Raw genomic sequence first — 14,682 nt, forward strand, 5'->3', positions numbered from 1 at the left:
GTGTCAGTGACTGTGGCAGCAATAGTAACCTCCCTCTACAAGGATGTCAGTGACAGTGGCAGCAATAAATCCCCCCTTCATTGGTGTCAGGGTCAGCAATAGATAACCCCCCCCCCCCCCCCCCCGTTTGCACTGGTGTTTAGTGGTCAGTGACAGCAATAAATACCCCCTTCAGCAAAAGCTTTCCACCATGCAAGCTTGTGGAAAGCTTTTGCGAGGAGGAGCCGAGACAGCCGCCGAGGGACCCCAGAAGACGGGATTCGGGGACACTCTGTGCAAAACGAGCTGCACAGTGGCGGTAAGTATAACATGTTTGTTATTTAAAAAAAAAAAAATTCTGCCTTTAGTCTTCCTTTAATTCAGTGGCAGTATCACCATTAAATAATAAACCCCATCCCCTTTGTGATTGGTGACAGCAAGCAATAACTGCAATAACCCTTTCATACTCTATCCAGGGCAACTGATAGGGTAAGGGGTACAGGCAGTACTCCTGTGCCTGACCCAGACCCCATCCATTCAGCAGGGGGACCTGAGCCTGGCAGGGCCTGCCTGTAGATGGCCCCAGTAAACTCTAACATGTTAATTTGGCCCATCTATAGCAGACACCTGAGCCTGCAACTGTCAGCTTGTGGACAGGGGTTACTTTGTCCCTTTAAAGTTGTTACTGTTTTAAAATCCTTCCAAGATGTAAAATAAGTTCATATGCTCCTGGCAGGATCATATATACAGTATATACAGACCTTTTTTTCTCAGAAAATAGGTGCAGGAACTCAACCACGACCCGTTCAGATTTCACAAACAGTAGAAGGGTCTTAAAGGGGCATTAAATACCAGGATTGCATTACACACAGAGTGCAGAGCTGTCACTTGTAAACACAGAAACCAGACTTCTGTGTTTACAAGTGATTGTGGTGAGCAGGCACCAAAGGGTCTGAGCCAGAGGTGGTGGAACTGAGTTCCCCCAAGTTCCCCCTGAAAAAAAGCCCTGAGTATATATATATATATATATATATATATATATATATATATATATATATATATATATATACATATACATACATACATACAGTGGAACCTTGGATTACGAGCATAATCCGTTCCAGGAGAATGCTTGTAATCCAAAGCACTTGCATATCAAAGCGAATTTCCCCATAGAGTCAATGGAAATTAAAATAATGTGTAACAGCATGAGGACCCGCACCATGTCCTCAGAGAAGCCAGGCTGCTTGGACTTCTTTGTCGAACACATGGAAGTGTCCAGTACAGTTCTGAAGTAGAGCAGCAAGCAGGTCTTTAACCAACAACAGCATTAGGACAAGCACCATGTCCTCAGAGAAGCTGGCCACTTGGACTTCTCTGTCAAGCCCATGGAGGTGTTTGGTACAGTTCGGAAGTGGAGCAGCAAGCAGGTCTTTTACCAACAACAACAGGAGGACCCACGTCATAAACTCTGACAAGCTTGGGCTTTTCTGTTAAGCCCAGGGAGGTATTCTGTACATTTCTTTTACCAACAACAGCACAAGGACTTGCCCCACATGCTCCTACAAGCTGGGCCACTGGGACTTCTCTGCTGAGCCCAGGGAAGTGTCTTGTACAATTCTGAAATGGAGCAACAAGCGGGACTTTTACAACCAACAGCACGAGGACCCACGCACAATGTACCCCAACAAGCTGGGCCACCTGGGATTCTCTTTCAAACCCAGGGAAGTGTTCGGTGATGCAGCAAGCAGGTTTTTAACCAACAACAGCATGAGGACCCGCACCATGTCCTCAGATGAGGACTTCTCTGTCGAACACATGAAAGTGTCCAGTACAGTTCTGAAGTGGAACAGCAAGGGGGACTTGCAGCAGGACTTGCGCCATGTACTCTGACAAGCTCAAAATGCTTGGGCTTCACTGTCAAGCCCAAGGAAGTGTTTGGTGCAATTCTAAAGTGGAGCAACAAGCAGGTCTTTAACCAACAACAGAACAAGGACTTGCGCCATGTACTCCAAAAAGCTGGGCTGCTAGGGCTTCTCTGCAGGGCCCAGGGAAGTGTTTGGTGCAATTCTAAAGTGGAGCAACAAGCAGATCTTTAACCAACAACAGAACAAGGACCTGGGCCATGTAGTCCAACAAGCTGGGCTTCTAGGGCTTCTCTGCAGGGCCCAGGAAAGTGTTTGGTGCAATTCTAAAGTGGAGCAACAAGCGGGTCTTTAACCAACAACAACAGAACAAGGACCTGGGCCATGTACTCCAACAAGCTGGGCTTCTAGGGCTTCTCTGCAGGGCCCAGGGACGGGTTGGGGACATTTCTGGCCCTGTCAGATAGGCTGTACGAGGCCCTTACTTTATCCAAAACTAAAATAAGATGTTTTAGCTGTACATACACTTTAATATATATTTGATAATACAGCCAAATGTAATATTTTATTTTGCATTAACACAGCACAAACAGTAGACAAGGTTCCTAATTTACAGGCGGCGAGCTCCAGAAGTTTTCCTATTGAATCTGCACGTATCCAGCCAGAAGAGGAGGAGGAGGAGGGATGACAGTCTGTGGCCACTTAACAAAGCCAACACCTTTGATGTTATTGTTGTTTTGAAGAGCCAGTGGAGTTTGTGTTATTAGGGTTGGAGGGAAAGGAAAGCTGGCCACAAAACAAGCACTTGGCCCGGGCCAGCTCCGATTTGACACGGCGTAAGCCATCAACACACATATGTAAATGGTGGCCCCGGATGAACCTGTGAACAGACTGAGACTGAGTAAACGTTTGGGACAAGCTCTATAAATTCTGACAATGGAGTGCCGATTGGGGCGAAGAATTGGAGGGAAAACAGCACAAAAACAAAGGCGGTAATGTGGTCTTTATCAGCTCATAAGGAGCCGTTTGTCAAACACAGAAAGGAGAATAAAGACAGGGAATTATCTTCAAAGAAGAGATGGAAAAGAAGAACTGCTGATCTTCACCGTTATTACTGGATAAATCCATGCTTGACCATAAATGGGCTGGATCTTCAGGAGATCTGACACAGGACAATTGCAGCATTTTAATTGTAAAACCCAATGCTGAGTTGCTGACGACAGACACAGTCTAGTCATTTTCCAGTTTGCTGCACAAATGCTATTAGGACTCGTTTAAATTTGCATTAGCCCTCTGAAGAGCGATCAGGCAGTAAGGAGGCTTTGTGTCACCTCCAACTGCCCATTTTTAACCCCTAAAACCCACACCACACTGCACAGGGTCGCCATCAGGGGGGTACAGGCAGTACACCTGTAAGGGGCCCGGATGGCAACCCCCTTCTTTTTTTTATAAAAATGATTTTTTTTTCATATATATATATTTTTATTTTTTATTTTTATTAAAGGGCCCAGAGGTCCCCAGGGCCCCGGATGGCAACCCCCCCCCCTTTTTTTTATAAAAAAAAAAATGTTTTTTATATCTATATTTTTTTTTATTAAAGGGCCCTTAAGTCCCCAGGGAAGGCTACCCCCCTTTTTTTTATAATTTTTTATATATATATATATTTTGTAAGGGGCCCAGAGGTCCCCAGGGCAACCCCCCCTTTTTTTTCTTTTGTACGTCAGCACCCAAAGCCCCCGACCTCAATTTGCGGTGGCAGCACAGCACCCCCCCCTTCTCAATTAGCGGCGGCACCCCCCCCCCCGGTTCTCTGCTCCAGGGGGCCCATGCCTGAAGCTGTGTAAGGGGCCCCATAATTCCTGATGGTGGCCCTGACAGTGCAGCAACCACAATGTTTCACGATGTGTACAACCCTGTCTGCCACACTGGCAGCTTAAAGCGGGGGTTCACCCGAAATTTTTTTTTTAACATTAGATTGAGGCTAATTACGGGAAGCAGAATCGGGTGTTTTTTTTAAATCAATGCAGTACTTACCGTTTTAGAGATAGATGTTCTCCGTGGCTTCCGGGTATGGTCTTCGGGACTGGGTGTTCCTATTTGATTGACAGCCTTCCGACGGTCGCATACATCGCGTCACGAGTTGCCGAACGTCGATGCGGCTCTATACGGCGCCTGCGCACCGACGTTCGGCTACTTTCGGCAAATAGGAACGCCCAGTCCCGCAGATCATACCCGGAGGCCGCGGGGAACATCTATCTGTAAAAAGGTAAGTACTGCATTGATTTAAAAAAAAAACACCCGATTCTGCTTCGCACAATTAGCCTTAATCTAATGTTAAAAATTTATTTTTTGGGTGAACCTCCACTTTAAGAGGATCAGTTGGGGTGCAGTAGAAACACAGCTCAACTGCATGTTTTTACTGCCCCCAACTGCAAGTGTAGGTAAACCTAGCCTTTACCTGGCCCTACATACGCTTGCATTGAAAATCTCTGCAGTACATTCAACAATGCCTACAGAGACTTGACGAATGTCATTTGAAAGTATTTCAAAATGTCGTTTGTTTTTAACATTCGATTTCAGAATGAGAACGACATAACTGGTGGAAAATTGCTTGTTTTTGAAAAATTGTCCATCCTGTTCTTTTGAATTAGAAAGCCGAACGAACGTTCTGAAAACAAATCTGTGATTGGGGTGACTCTGATATGATGGGGGGCAGTAGGGTATTTAGGTTTTGTGCTGCGCTAGGCCTGACTAGACTCATGCACCCCCTAATTTAAATATGACCCACCCCTTCCTGTCAAGGCCACACCCCATTCTGTTTAAGACCCACCCTGACATTTTTAAAGTGGGGACACTAGTTCTTAGGGCCTGGAAGGGGGGGAATGGATTCCCTTAATTTGCATAGATTTCCTCTCACTTCCTGTTTGGCTATGGGGCAGGAAGTGAAGGGAAATCTCTGCAATGGGACAGGGATGGTAAAAAATAAACTGACAGGGGCTATAACCCTCCCTTACTCTATCCAAAATGAACAAAAAAAAAAGTGTTGCCTATAGTTCTACTTAACACAAATTTCTGATAATTTTATGGAGAGGACTAAGAAGATATAACCATGCCAATGGTGCAGCAGAAAACATATAGCACAGTGAGGAAGGTTTGTGTTCCAGGCTGATAGGACAGTCAAAATTAGAAGCAGCTTGCGTTACACTAAGGCTCCATGCACACTGAAGCTGATAAACAGCAGTTTATTGGCGTTTTGGCTTTTTTTTTTAAAGCCCATAAACTGAACTCTATGTTAGCCTATGTGCCTATGCACACCTGGGTGTTTTTTAGTGTTAATGAGCTTTGGAGTTTATTGGCTTTTTTCTGAACGCCCGAAATTTGCGTTCAAAGTGCAGTTTTTCGGCGGAAAAAAAACGGTAAAAAACGCAAAATGCAGAAAAACGCTTAAAAACGCAAAAAAATTCTGGCGCCAGAGTTTTTTTGCGTTTTTTTATCCATTGAAAAAAAGAAAAAAGCTACACTGAAAAACGCTCAAAACCGCCGGTGCCAGCGTTTAGCGTTTTTCAATCCATTAAAAAAAAAAAGTAAAAAAAAAAAAAAAGCTACACTGAAAAACGCTGATTAAAGCTATTGCAAAAACGCTAAAAAACGTTGAAAGGCTCCCTGCAAAGCTACTGGCGTTTTTTATAGCTTTTATTAGCTTCAGTGTGCATGGAGCCTAAGGCCCCTTTCACATTGAGGAGTTTTTCAGGCGGTACAGCGCTAAAAATAGCGCTGCTATCGCGCCTGAAAAACTCCTTCACTGCAGACTCAATGTGAAAGCCCGAGGGCTTTCACACTGAGGCGATGCGCTGGCGGGAGACAAAAAAATCTCCTGTCAGCAGCATCTTTGGAGCGGTGAGAGGAGCGGCATGTATACCGCTCCTTCACCGCTCCTTCCCATTGAAAACAATGGGAAACTGCGGCTATACCGCCCGCAATGCGCCTCTATAGAGGCGCATTGCGGGCGGTATTAACTCTTTATCGGCCGCTAGCGGGGGTTAATACTGCACCGCTAGCGGCTGATACCCGCGGCAATTCCGGCGGTATAGCGCCGCTATTTTTAGCGGCGTTATACCGCCACCGCAGCTCCCGCCCCAGTCTGAAAGGGGCCTAAGGCAGTTTATTGGCGTTTTGGCTTTTTTTTTTTAAAGCCCATAAACTGAACTCTATGTTAGCCTATGTGCCCATGCACACCTGGGTGTTTTTTAGTGTTAATGAGCTTTGGAGTTTATTGGCTTTTTTCTAAACGCCACAAATTTGCGTTCAAAGTGCAGTTTTTTTTGCGGGAAAAAACGCTCAAAAACGCAAAATGCAGAGAAACGCTCAAAAACTCTTAAAAAAGCTCAAAAACGCCAGTGCCAGCGTTTTTTTTTGCGTTTTTTAATCCATTGAAAAAAAAAAGTAAACAAACAAAAAAAAAAGCTACACTGAAAAATGCTGATTAAAGCTATTGCAAAAACGCTAAAAAACGTTGAAAGGCTCCCTGCAAAGCTACTGGCGTTTTTTTTATAGCTTTTATCAGCTTCAGTGTGCATGGAGCCTAACAGTGTAGCACAAGCCGGCAGGGACTCTTTCTGTGCCGCCCCCCTGCAAAGTGCTGCCCTAGGCCTGGGCCTTGTTGGCCTAGGCCAGGATACAGGGTTGATGGGGGGGGCGGGGGGCGATATGGTGATGGTAGGACTTTGATGTGATGGGGAACTATGTGGTAAACTTCGAAGGGCAGTAAACTGGCCCTTTGTTTAGAAAGTTTGGAGACCCCTGGTTTAGAGGAAGTATCTGACACCCAAAAATTTGGAAGACTGCTCACACTCTGGCATAAGAAAACATGCCAGGGGTATTAACCCTTTGTTCTATCCACCCCCCCCCCCCCAAAAGAAAAGTTTTAGTTGATGATACATTTTAAGGGGCCTTGGTTTCCTAATTACTGCATAAAAGATGCGCCATCCATCGCTTTATACAAGATGAAGAAGTTAGTAATGCTCCATCACTGGGTGGACTTCAAAGTTGGGTGGAAGTTGTGAGGGCTGAAGGATAGCCGTGTGGTCACAGCATGTGTCCTTTAAAATGCAGTCCATGTGCGGTGAATCATGTTTCTTCTCTCCCAGTAACTTGTTTATTAGTAATCTCCCGGCATCTCCCGTCCTCCACAATGGCCCTGTGAAGCCGCGTCCATTGATAATTGGCGCCCTCGCACACCTCTCTCCGCTTTTCCCATCTGCTGCTGGAATGTTAATGACTTTTTCACATGGAGCCCGGCCTGATGGTGGAGCGCCATGACAATCACAGAGATTTTCTATTTGATGGGAAGGCATCAGTTACATGAATATGACACGGCGCTTTGATGGAGGATTACAGTTCCTATGAACAGCAATATTTTTAACATTTTTACAGACAGGCAAAGCGGGAACCGCTGGGTGATTATTCCCCTGTGCGTCCGTAAAGATATAGAATGGCGCCACGCAGAATACGGTAGCACAGGTGTGCTTGCACCCTGCAATTAATGCTGCAGGATTATCCTTACTTCTATTACTAAGTGGCTATGACACTAAAATACATTTCATGTGACATCTTTTACCAGCGGGTGTAAACAAAATTGTTTATTTTAGGCGCCATTCACACTTTGCGATTTGGAAATGCCACGATTTTACCTGAGATTCCAAATTGTGCGGCAACTGCTGCAAAACATGCAATGTGTGTTTAAGTGCCATTCATTCTAAATGTCACAACAAATGCGGCATGGCAGAATCAGACGGCAATTGCGGCAAAACACACCTTTAGGCTCCATTCACACCTCCGCGACAAAACGCCCGACGCCGGACGCTCGTGCCGCTGGAGGGGAGAATTCCCATTGCTGTCTATGAGATGGTTCACATCTCATAGACGCCGTACGCCTGCATTGGCGTTCGGCCATACAAAGCAATGGGAAGACTTTGTTAAAAAAAAAAAAAAGTTACACACTCGCGGCAAAATACGCCGCTTACGCGGCAAAATACGCCGCTTACGCGGCAAAATACGCGTACGCGGCGTATCTTGTCGTGGAGGTGTGAATGCAGCCTTAACCATAGGTGTGCGCAGCCTATTGCATTAGGGTGTGCACCCCAAAGCTCCAACACATATGCGTTTGATATATTTACCGGCCTCTTACCAACTCTCCATCGTGAAACAATGGGAGGAAGGGGGAGCAAGGGAGCACGTGGGGGACCTGGGCAACAGAAGGAAGCGGAACAGGGAAAGTAGGGGTGGCAGGGGTGGCTTATATTAGTACCAATCTACTATATTTTCCTCCTGTGGCAGCTGAATGTTGCCAAAAGGGAGAGGAGGAGAAGCCTACTTTCAGCTGCTGCAGGAGGAAAATACGGATCGGTTCCACTAAATTCCACCCCCACAGCCCCTCCTGTCCAGGTTCTGAGGGTCAGCAAGGAAGGATTGTGGTTTACCTGTCACCTGCCCACCAATGACAGGTTGCCAACTCTAGGACTAGGGTGTGCCCAGGCAGACCCCTTGCGCACGCCTATGCCTTTTACCACTTTAATACCAGTCGCTTTCACCACCTCCTGCCCGCATTAGATAACCCTCTTGGAGAAGAACTCTCCCGAGGGGGTTACCTTGTGGGCGCGCTCCTGAGTCATACTTTATACACTCAGTGTCCATTGACGCAAGTGTATGATTTGGCCCCACCCCCTGGCGCCCACGTCATTGGATTTGAACTGGCTCAGGTAAGTAAAACGGGGGGGGGGGGGGCCTTAGTGAAAAAACACAAACCTTCACAACCTTTTTAAGGTCATTAAGGGGGTAAATCCTTCCAGTCCTTAAAGCGGAGTTCCACCCAAAAAAGGAACTTCCGCTTATCCCACTCCTCACCCCCTTTCATGCCACATTTGGCATGTAATTTTTTGGGGGGGGGAGTGGGGGCTTCAGGAGAAGGGTACTTCCTGTCCCACTTCCTCCTTCCGTCGAGGGGCTGCAAAGGCGATTAAGCTTAATCGCCTTTTGGCAGCCCCTCCCTGTAGGCGATCGCCTAGGACACGTGACAGGTCCTAGGCGATCCTGTCCAATCAAACAGGGCAGCGCTGGGCCGGGGCGCGCGCATGCGCTGTGCGGCTCGCGCATGCGCAGTGCCGCTTGCGCATGCGCAGTGGGTGCCCGGCCGTGAAGCCGAAAGCTATCACGGCCGGGTGCCCACAGTGACAATGAAGACGCCGGCCGGGGAGGGGGGGAGAGGAGCGGAGCCCCGGCCGGCGCGTCGCTGGAACGCCGGAGCAGGTAAGTGTCTATTTATTAAAAGCCAGCAGCTACACTTTTTGTAGCTGCTGACTTTTAATAAACATAAATATTAGCTGGAACTCCCCTTTAAGTGGTTAGAAAGAGGCATTCCAAGTTTTTTGATGTTGTAATTTTTGTTGTAAAGTTTTTGGATAACGAAGAAACTAAAAAAAATGTGTTTTTATCACAATTAGTTTTTTACATACTGTGACAAGTGCAGTAGAGCACCATCATACAACTGGTGATCAGGGACACTGACTGGTGATAGTATGTAAAATATATATATATATATATATATATATATATATATATATATATATATATATATATATATATATATATATATATATATATATATATATATATATATTTTCTTTTTAATATTTTTATCACTTTTTTTTATGATTCTTTTTTTTTTTTTACATACTGTGACGAGAGCAGTGCAGTGTTACCATAGTGATCTTGTACTACCATGGGAACGTGATCAGAATTTATTTTTGTTTTACACACCATGATTGCTTATGACTGTGAATTTTACTGATATAAGCTATGCATTTTTTCCAGAACTTCCTACAGATGACCAATTGGGTTGAGATCTGGAGAATTTGGAGGCCAAGTAAAAAACACAAATTGTTATTGTGTCCCTCAAACCATTCTTGTACAACTTTTGAAGTGTGGCTGGGTGCGTTATCCTGCTGAAAAAGGCCACTGCCATCAGGGAATACGGTTTCCATAAAGGGTGTACTTGCATACCTCTCAACTTTTTGAGATGGGAACGAGGGACACCTATTAGCAATAATATGCCTTACAGTGGTAGAAAACTCTGTTACACCACTTGTACCTACAGGTAAGTCTATAATAAGGCTTAGCTGTAGGTACTGTAAATATCTCCTAGACTTGCACAGTTTAGGAGATATTCAGAGTACATCACCGACACATGCACTCTGAAGGTCTGGCTTACAGTGCTGGACCTACAGAGCCTGTGCTGCAAACGTCGGCTCCCGCATGCATTCACGTGGGAGTGACATCATCCTACCCCGGTCACTTATGTAGCTGGAGGCCACGAACCTGGAAGAAAGACCGGGGGGAGATGTCAGCCGGTTCAGCCGTGATATTGCGGCACTGGAGGGCTTAGTTCTAAGGTAAGTCTATCATAATGTGCTAGTATGTAATCGGTGCCCACCAGTGCTGCCAATCAGTGCCCACCAGTGCTGCCAATCAGTGCCCACAAGTGCTGCCAATTGGTGTCTATCAGTGCCACCAGTGCTACCAATCAGTACTACCAATGAGTGCTGACAATCAGTGCCCACCAGTGCTACCAATCAGTGCCCATCAGTGCTGCCAATTGGTGCCTATTAGTGGCAGCTCATCAGTGAAGTAGAAAAATTACCCGTTTGCACGTGGGAGTAACATCATCGTACCCCGGTCACTTATGTAGCTGGAGGCCACGAACCTGGAAGAAAGACCGGGGGGAGACGTCAGCTGGTTCAGCCGTGATATTGCGGCACTGGAGGGCTTAGTTCTAAGGTAAGTCTATCATAATGTGCTAGTATGTAATCGGTGCCCACCAGTGCTGCCAATCAGTGCCCACCAGTGCTGCCAATTGGTGTCTATCAGTGCCAAACAGTGCTACCAATCAATGCCCGTCAGTACTACCAATTAGTGCCCACCAGTGCTACCAATCAGTGCCCACCAGTGCTGCCAATCAGTGGCCACCAGCATACCTCCCAACATTTAAAAAATACACTGCGGGACATCTTGTTGAGCGAGCGGGGGGTTGCCGCGGATAGCAGGTGTTAAGCGGTAAGCGGGGGGGGGGGGGTTGGTTGCCGCGGTTCACAGTTGTTGAGCGGGGGGGGGGGGGGGGGGGATTGCTGCGGGATTGCTGCGATCTACGTTGTTGAGCGGGGGTTGCCTACCTGTGCACACAGCCTGTCGGGTTCTCCTCTTCAGCTGCCGCAGACCACACAGCGCTCCGCTCCAGTAAGAGCATGTCTCCCCTCTGAGCTTCTTCTTCCTGTGCGGGAAAATTAACCCCTGCGCGGGGCTGCGGGAACATGCAGTCTGTGCGTGAAGTTCCCGCAGAATCCGGGCGGGTTGGGAGGTATGCCCACCAGTGCTGCCAATTGGTGTCTATCAGTGCCAAACAGTGCTACCAATCAGTGCCCACCAGTGCTACCAATCAGTGCTGACAATCAGTGCCCACCAGTGCTACCAATCAGTGCCCATCAGTACTCCCAATTGGTGCCTATCAGTGGCACCTCATCAGTAACGTTGAAAAATTACCCGTTTGCAAAAAAATAAATACGAAAACTGATTTTTTTTTATTGTCTTTTTTTTTGTTTATTTAGCAAAACAAACTAAAAATAAAACAGTAGTGATAAAATAACACCAAAAGAAAGCTCTATTTGTGTGAAAAAATATATATAAAAATGTCCTATGTGTACAGTGTTGCATGGCCGCGCAATTGTCATATAAAGTGCAACAGCGCAGAAAATTGGCCTGGGCAGGAAGGGGGTATAAGTGCCAAGGTAGGCAAGTGGTGAATTATATTATAATAATAATAATAATAATAATAATAATAGCAAGTCTACCCACTGTGTCCAATGCTTAGTACTGTACTCTTCCCAAACCCGCATTCCCTCACCCCGGAACCAGATCTCCTCAGCTTTGTTCCTGGCCGGGAAGTTTCTCGGTTACACTCCACTCACACGCTGTAGTGTGTCTCTGTGAATTCCGTCCCCTCTTTCCTCTCCTGTACACGCTGCTGTCGGAAGAAGCCGGTGTTTCAGGTGTCTCGGTGTTCTGCTGCCATCGCCATGACCAAGGAGGAGGAGAAAACGGGGTAAGAGGGGCTCGTTGTCATCATAGACAGGCAGTGTGTATATTTGGTGACCCCGGCGGAGGGGGGGCAGGGCGTGCTGCGACTTGTAGTGCCCCGGGCGCTACAGCTGTTTCCGGTCCTGCCTGAAGGGGTGAGGTACCACATAGACCAGCATGCCTTGTGAATAGGGTCTGCTGAGCCTTGTAGTTCTTCACATGGCAGCCACCCACCCACCCTGACATCTGTAATGTTAAATAGTTTTTGTTAATATTTTCGTTTTGAATAAAGTAGGCAAGAGTTCTATCCACTGATAGTTGTTTTTTTATTTATTTTTTTGTCTGTGTCCCCCTGGGGGAGATTCTCCTTCACTTCCTGTGCCAGAGACACAACAGAAAGTGAGAGGAAGTCCTCCAATTAGTGCACAACCCCCCCCCCCCCCTCCCCTCTCAGGCCAGGAAATCCTGCATTGTGCTGTGTTGGGACAGGAAGTGAAAGGAAATCTCCCCAATGGGACACAGATAATGAACTTTATCCAAAGTAGAAAAAAAAATGTATCTTGAGCCTGGGTTTCCACTATTGTGACCTGAAAGATCATTAATGCGACTTGAAGCAATGCCTGTGTAATATAGAGGTGTTTTTTTTTTTTGCCATCTGTGTCCCATTGCGGAGATTTCCCTTCACTTCCTGTCCCATAGCCAAACAGGAAGTGAGAGGAAATCCCTGCAAATTAAGGGAATCCCTTGGGGGCCCCCAGGTTACCAGAACTAGTGTCCCCCGTTAGAAGATTTCCCCTCTATTTCTGGGGACAACCCAACATTTTATTTATTTTTTTTCACTTTTGAATGATATTGGTAATCAGGACACAGAGAGAGGGGGAATCTCTGTAACGGGAGCACAGACCGGAATTAAAATGGAGGTCTGCCGAAAAAAACAATATTAAAGGCCAGGAGCTACAAACACTGTAGCTGCTGACTTTTAATAAATGGACACTGTCCAGGGCGCCCGCGATGTCGGCAGTCGAGGACGATTTATCGCTCTGCTCTCGGCTTCCCCCCGTCGCCATCCTCGGTGAGGGAATCAGGAAATTGAGCCTCGCGGCTTCACTTCCTGGTTCCCTACAGCACCCCCCCTTCCCCCTGAGGGTTCTGAAAAGCGGAAGTTCCATTTTTGTGTGGACCTTCACTTTAAAACTGACAGGAGTTCTGATCTCTCCACTCTATACAAAACTAAGATTTTTTTTTTTGCCTTTTAGTTCTACTTTTAAGCGGAGGTTCACCCTAAAAAACATCTATATAACTACATCCGACATCTAAAGTATGCTGTTTTTTTTTTTTTGCCATACATACCGTTTTAGGCTTCATTTCCACTGGCGTTTTTACAGCCACTTTTTTACAGCTTAAAAACGCCTGTCCATGTTTATTTTGTAAAAAAAAAAAAAAAAAAAATTTTTGTGAGCTGCAGCTTTAAAAATGCCGCGGGAGAGTTTTTGAGCGTTTTTTAACGTCTGGCGTTTTTACAGCTCTACTCTGGAGCTTCAGAACGCCCTGGTCCTGCGTTTTTTTTTACAGCTCAAAAACGCCTATGCCATTTGCAGCTCAAAAACGTCTATGTGGTCATGATGCCATAGAATAACATGGACAGGCGTTTTTAAGCTGTAAAAAACGCTCAGAAAAGTGGCTGTAAAAACGTCAGTTTAAATGAAGCCTTATTGTTATTTTCCCCCCGGCTTCCGGGTTCTGGCTCCTGCGGGAGTGGGCGTTCCTATTCAGAGGTTAGATGATCGACGTCTGGTGAAAAACTTCCCCTGGCACATAAGGCGCGTCACGAGTTTTCCGTAAGTAGCCGAACTGCGAGTCGGCGCTATACGGCGCCTGTGCAGTCAGCTCTACACGGCAGGCGCCATATAGAGCCGTTTTGCAGGTCGGCTACTTACGGAAAACTGGAGAAGCGCCTTATGCGCCGGGGGAAGTTTTTCACCAGACGTCAATCATCTAACCTCTGAATATGAACGCCCACTCCCGCAGGAGCCAGAACCCGGAAGCTGGGGGGAAAATAACAATAAAACGGTATGTACGGCAAAAAAAAACCCAGCATACTGTACATGTCGGAAGTATGCTGGATGTAATGGTATATAATTGTTTTAGGGTGAACCTCCGCTTTAAAGAGTAAGTAAACCCTTCACTTAAAAAAAAACAAAACCCTGCAAGAGAAAGGCATAATGAGTTAGTATGCACAGCATACTAGCTCATTATGTGTCACTTACCTGCGATCGAAGTCCTTCTCTGTCCCGTCCACCGCCGCCACCATGTCCCCTCGTCGCTTCTTCCTGTTATTGCTGCTCCGGAGCGGCGATGACGTCACAGTGGAAATACGCCATTATCTACAATAATGCCATTGACAAAAACGACATGGTAGACATCGGCACTTGTCATTATTGGCCCAGATTCAACAAGCAATTGCGTCTGCGTAACCATAGTTACGCAGCGCAATTGCTTACTTGCGCCGGCGTCTCGAATGCTCCTGATTCAGGAACCTCGTTACGCCGACTGCAGCCTAAGATATGACTAGCATAAGGGGGCGTTCCCCTAGTGGTCAGCGTATAGTATGCAAATTGCATACCAACGCCGATTCACAACCCTACGCGAGCCCTGCGTACGCAGTTTACGTCGTTTGCGTACGTCGGTTTTTGCGTAAGGCTGCCCCTGCTAT

At 46.5% G+C, this 14,682-nt stretch overlaps 1 protein-coding gene across 1 annotated transcript in view; it reads left to right on the plus strand.

Annotated features, from left to right (window-relative positions):
* The first annotated feature begins 11,827 nt into the window (after positions 1-11,827).
* Positions 11,828-14,682, plus strand: part of DARS1 (aspartyl-tRNA synthetase 1) — a 166,282-nt gene continuing 163,427 nt past the window's right edge. The window contains exon 1 of the mRNA XM_040358056.1: positions 11,828-11,994. Within this exon, the coding sequence (XP_040213990.1) occupies positions 11,969-11,994 (26 nt within the window). The 5' untranslated portion in view covers positions 11,828-11,968. The remainder of the gene's footprint in view (positions 11,995-14,682) is intronic.

This window comes from Rana temporaria, chromosome 6 (genome assembly GCF_905171775.1).
Source record: "Rana temporaria chromosome 6, aRanTem1.1, whole genome shotgun sequence".
Taxonomy (NCBI): Eukaryota; Metazoa; Chordata; class Amphibia; order Anura; family Ranidae; genus Rana; species Rana temporaria.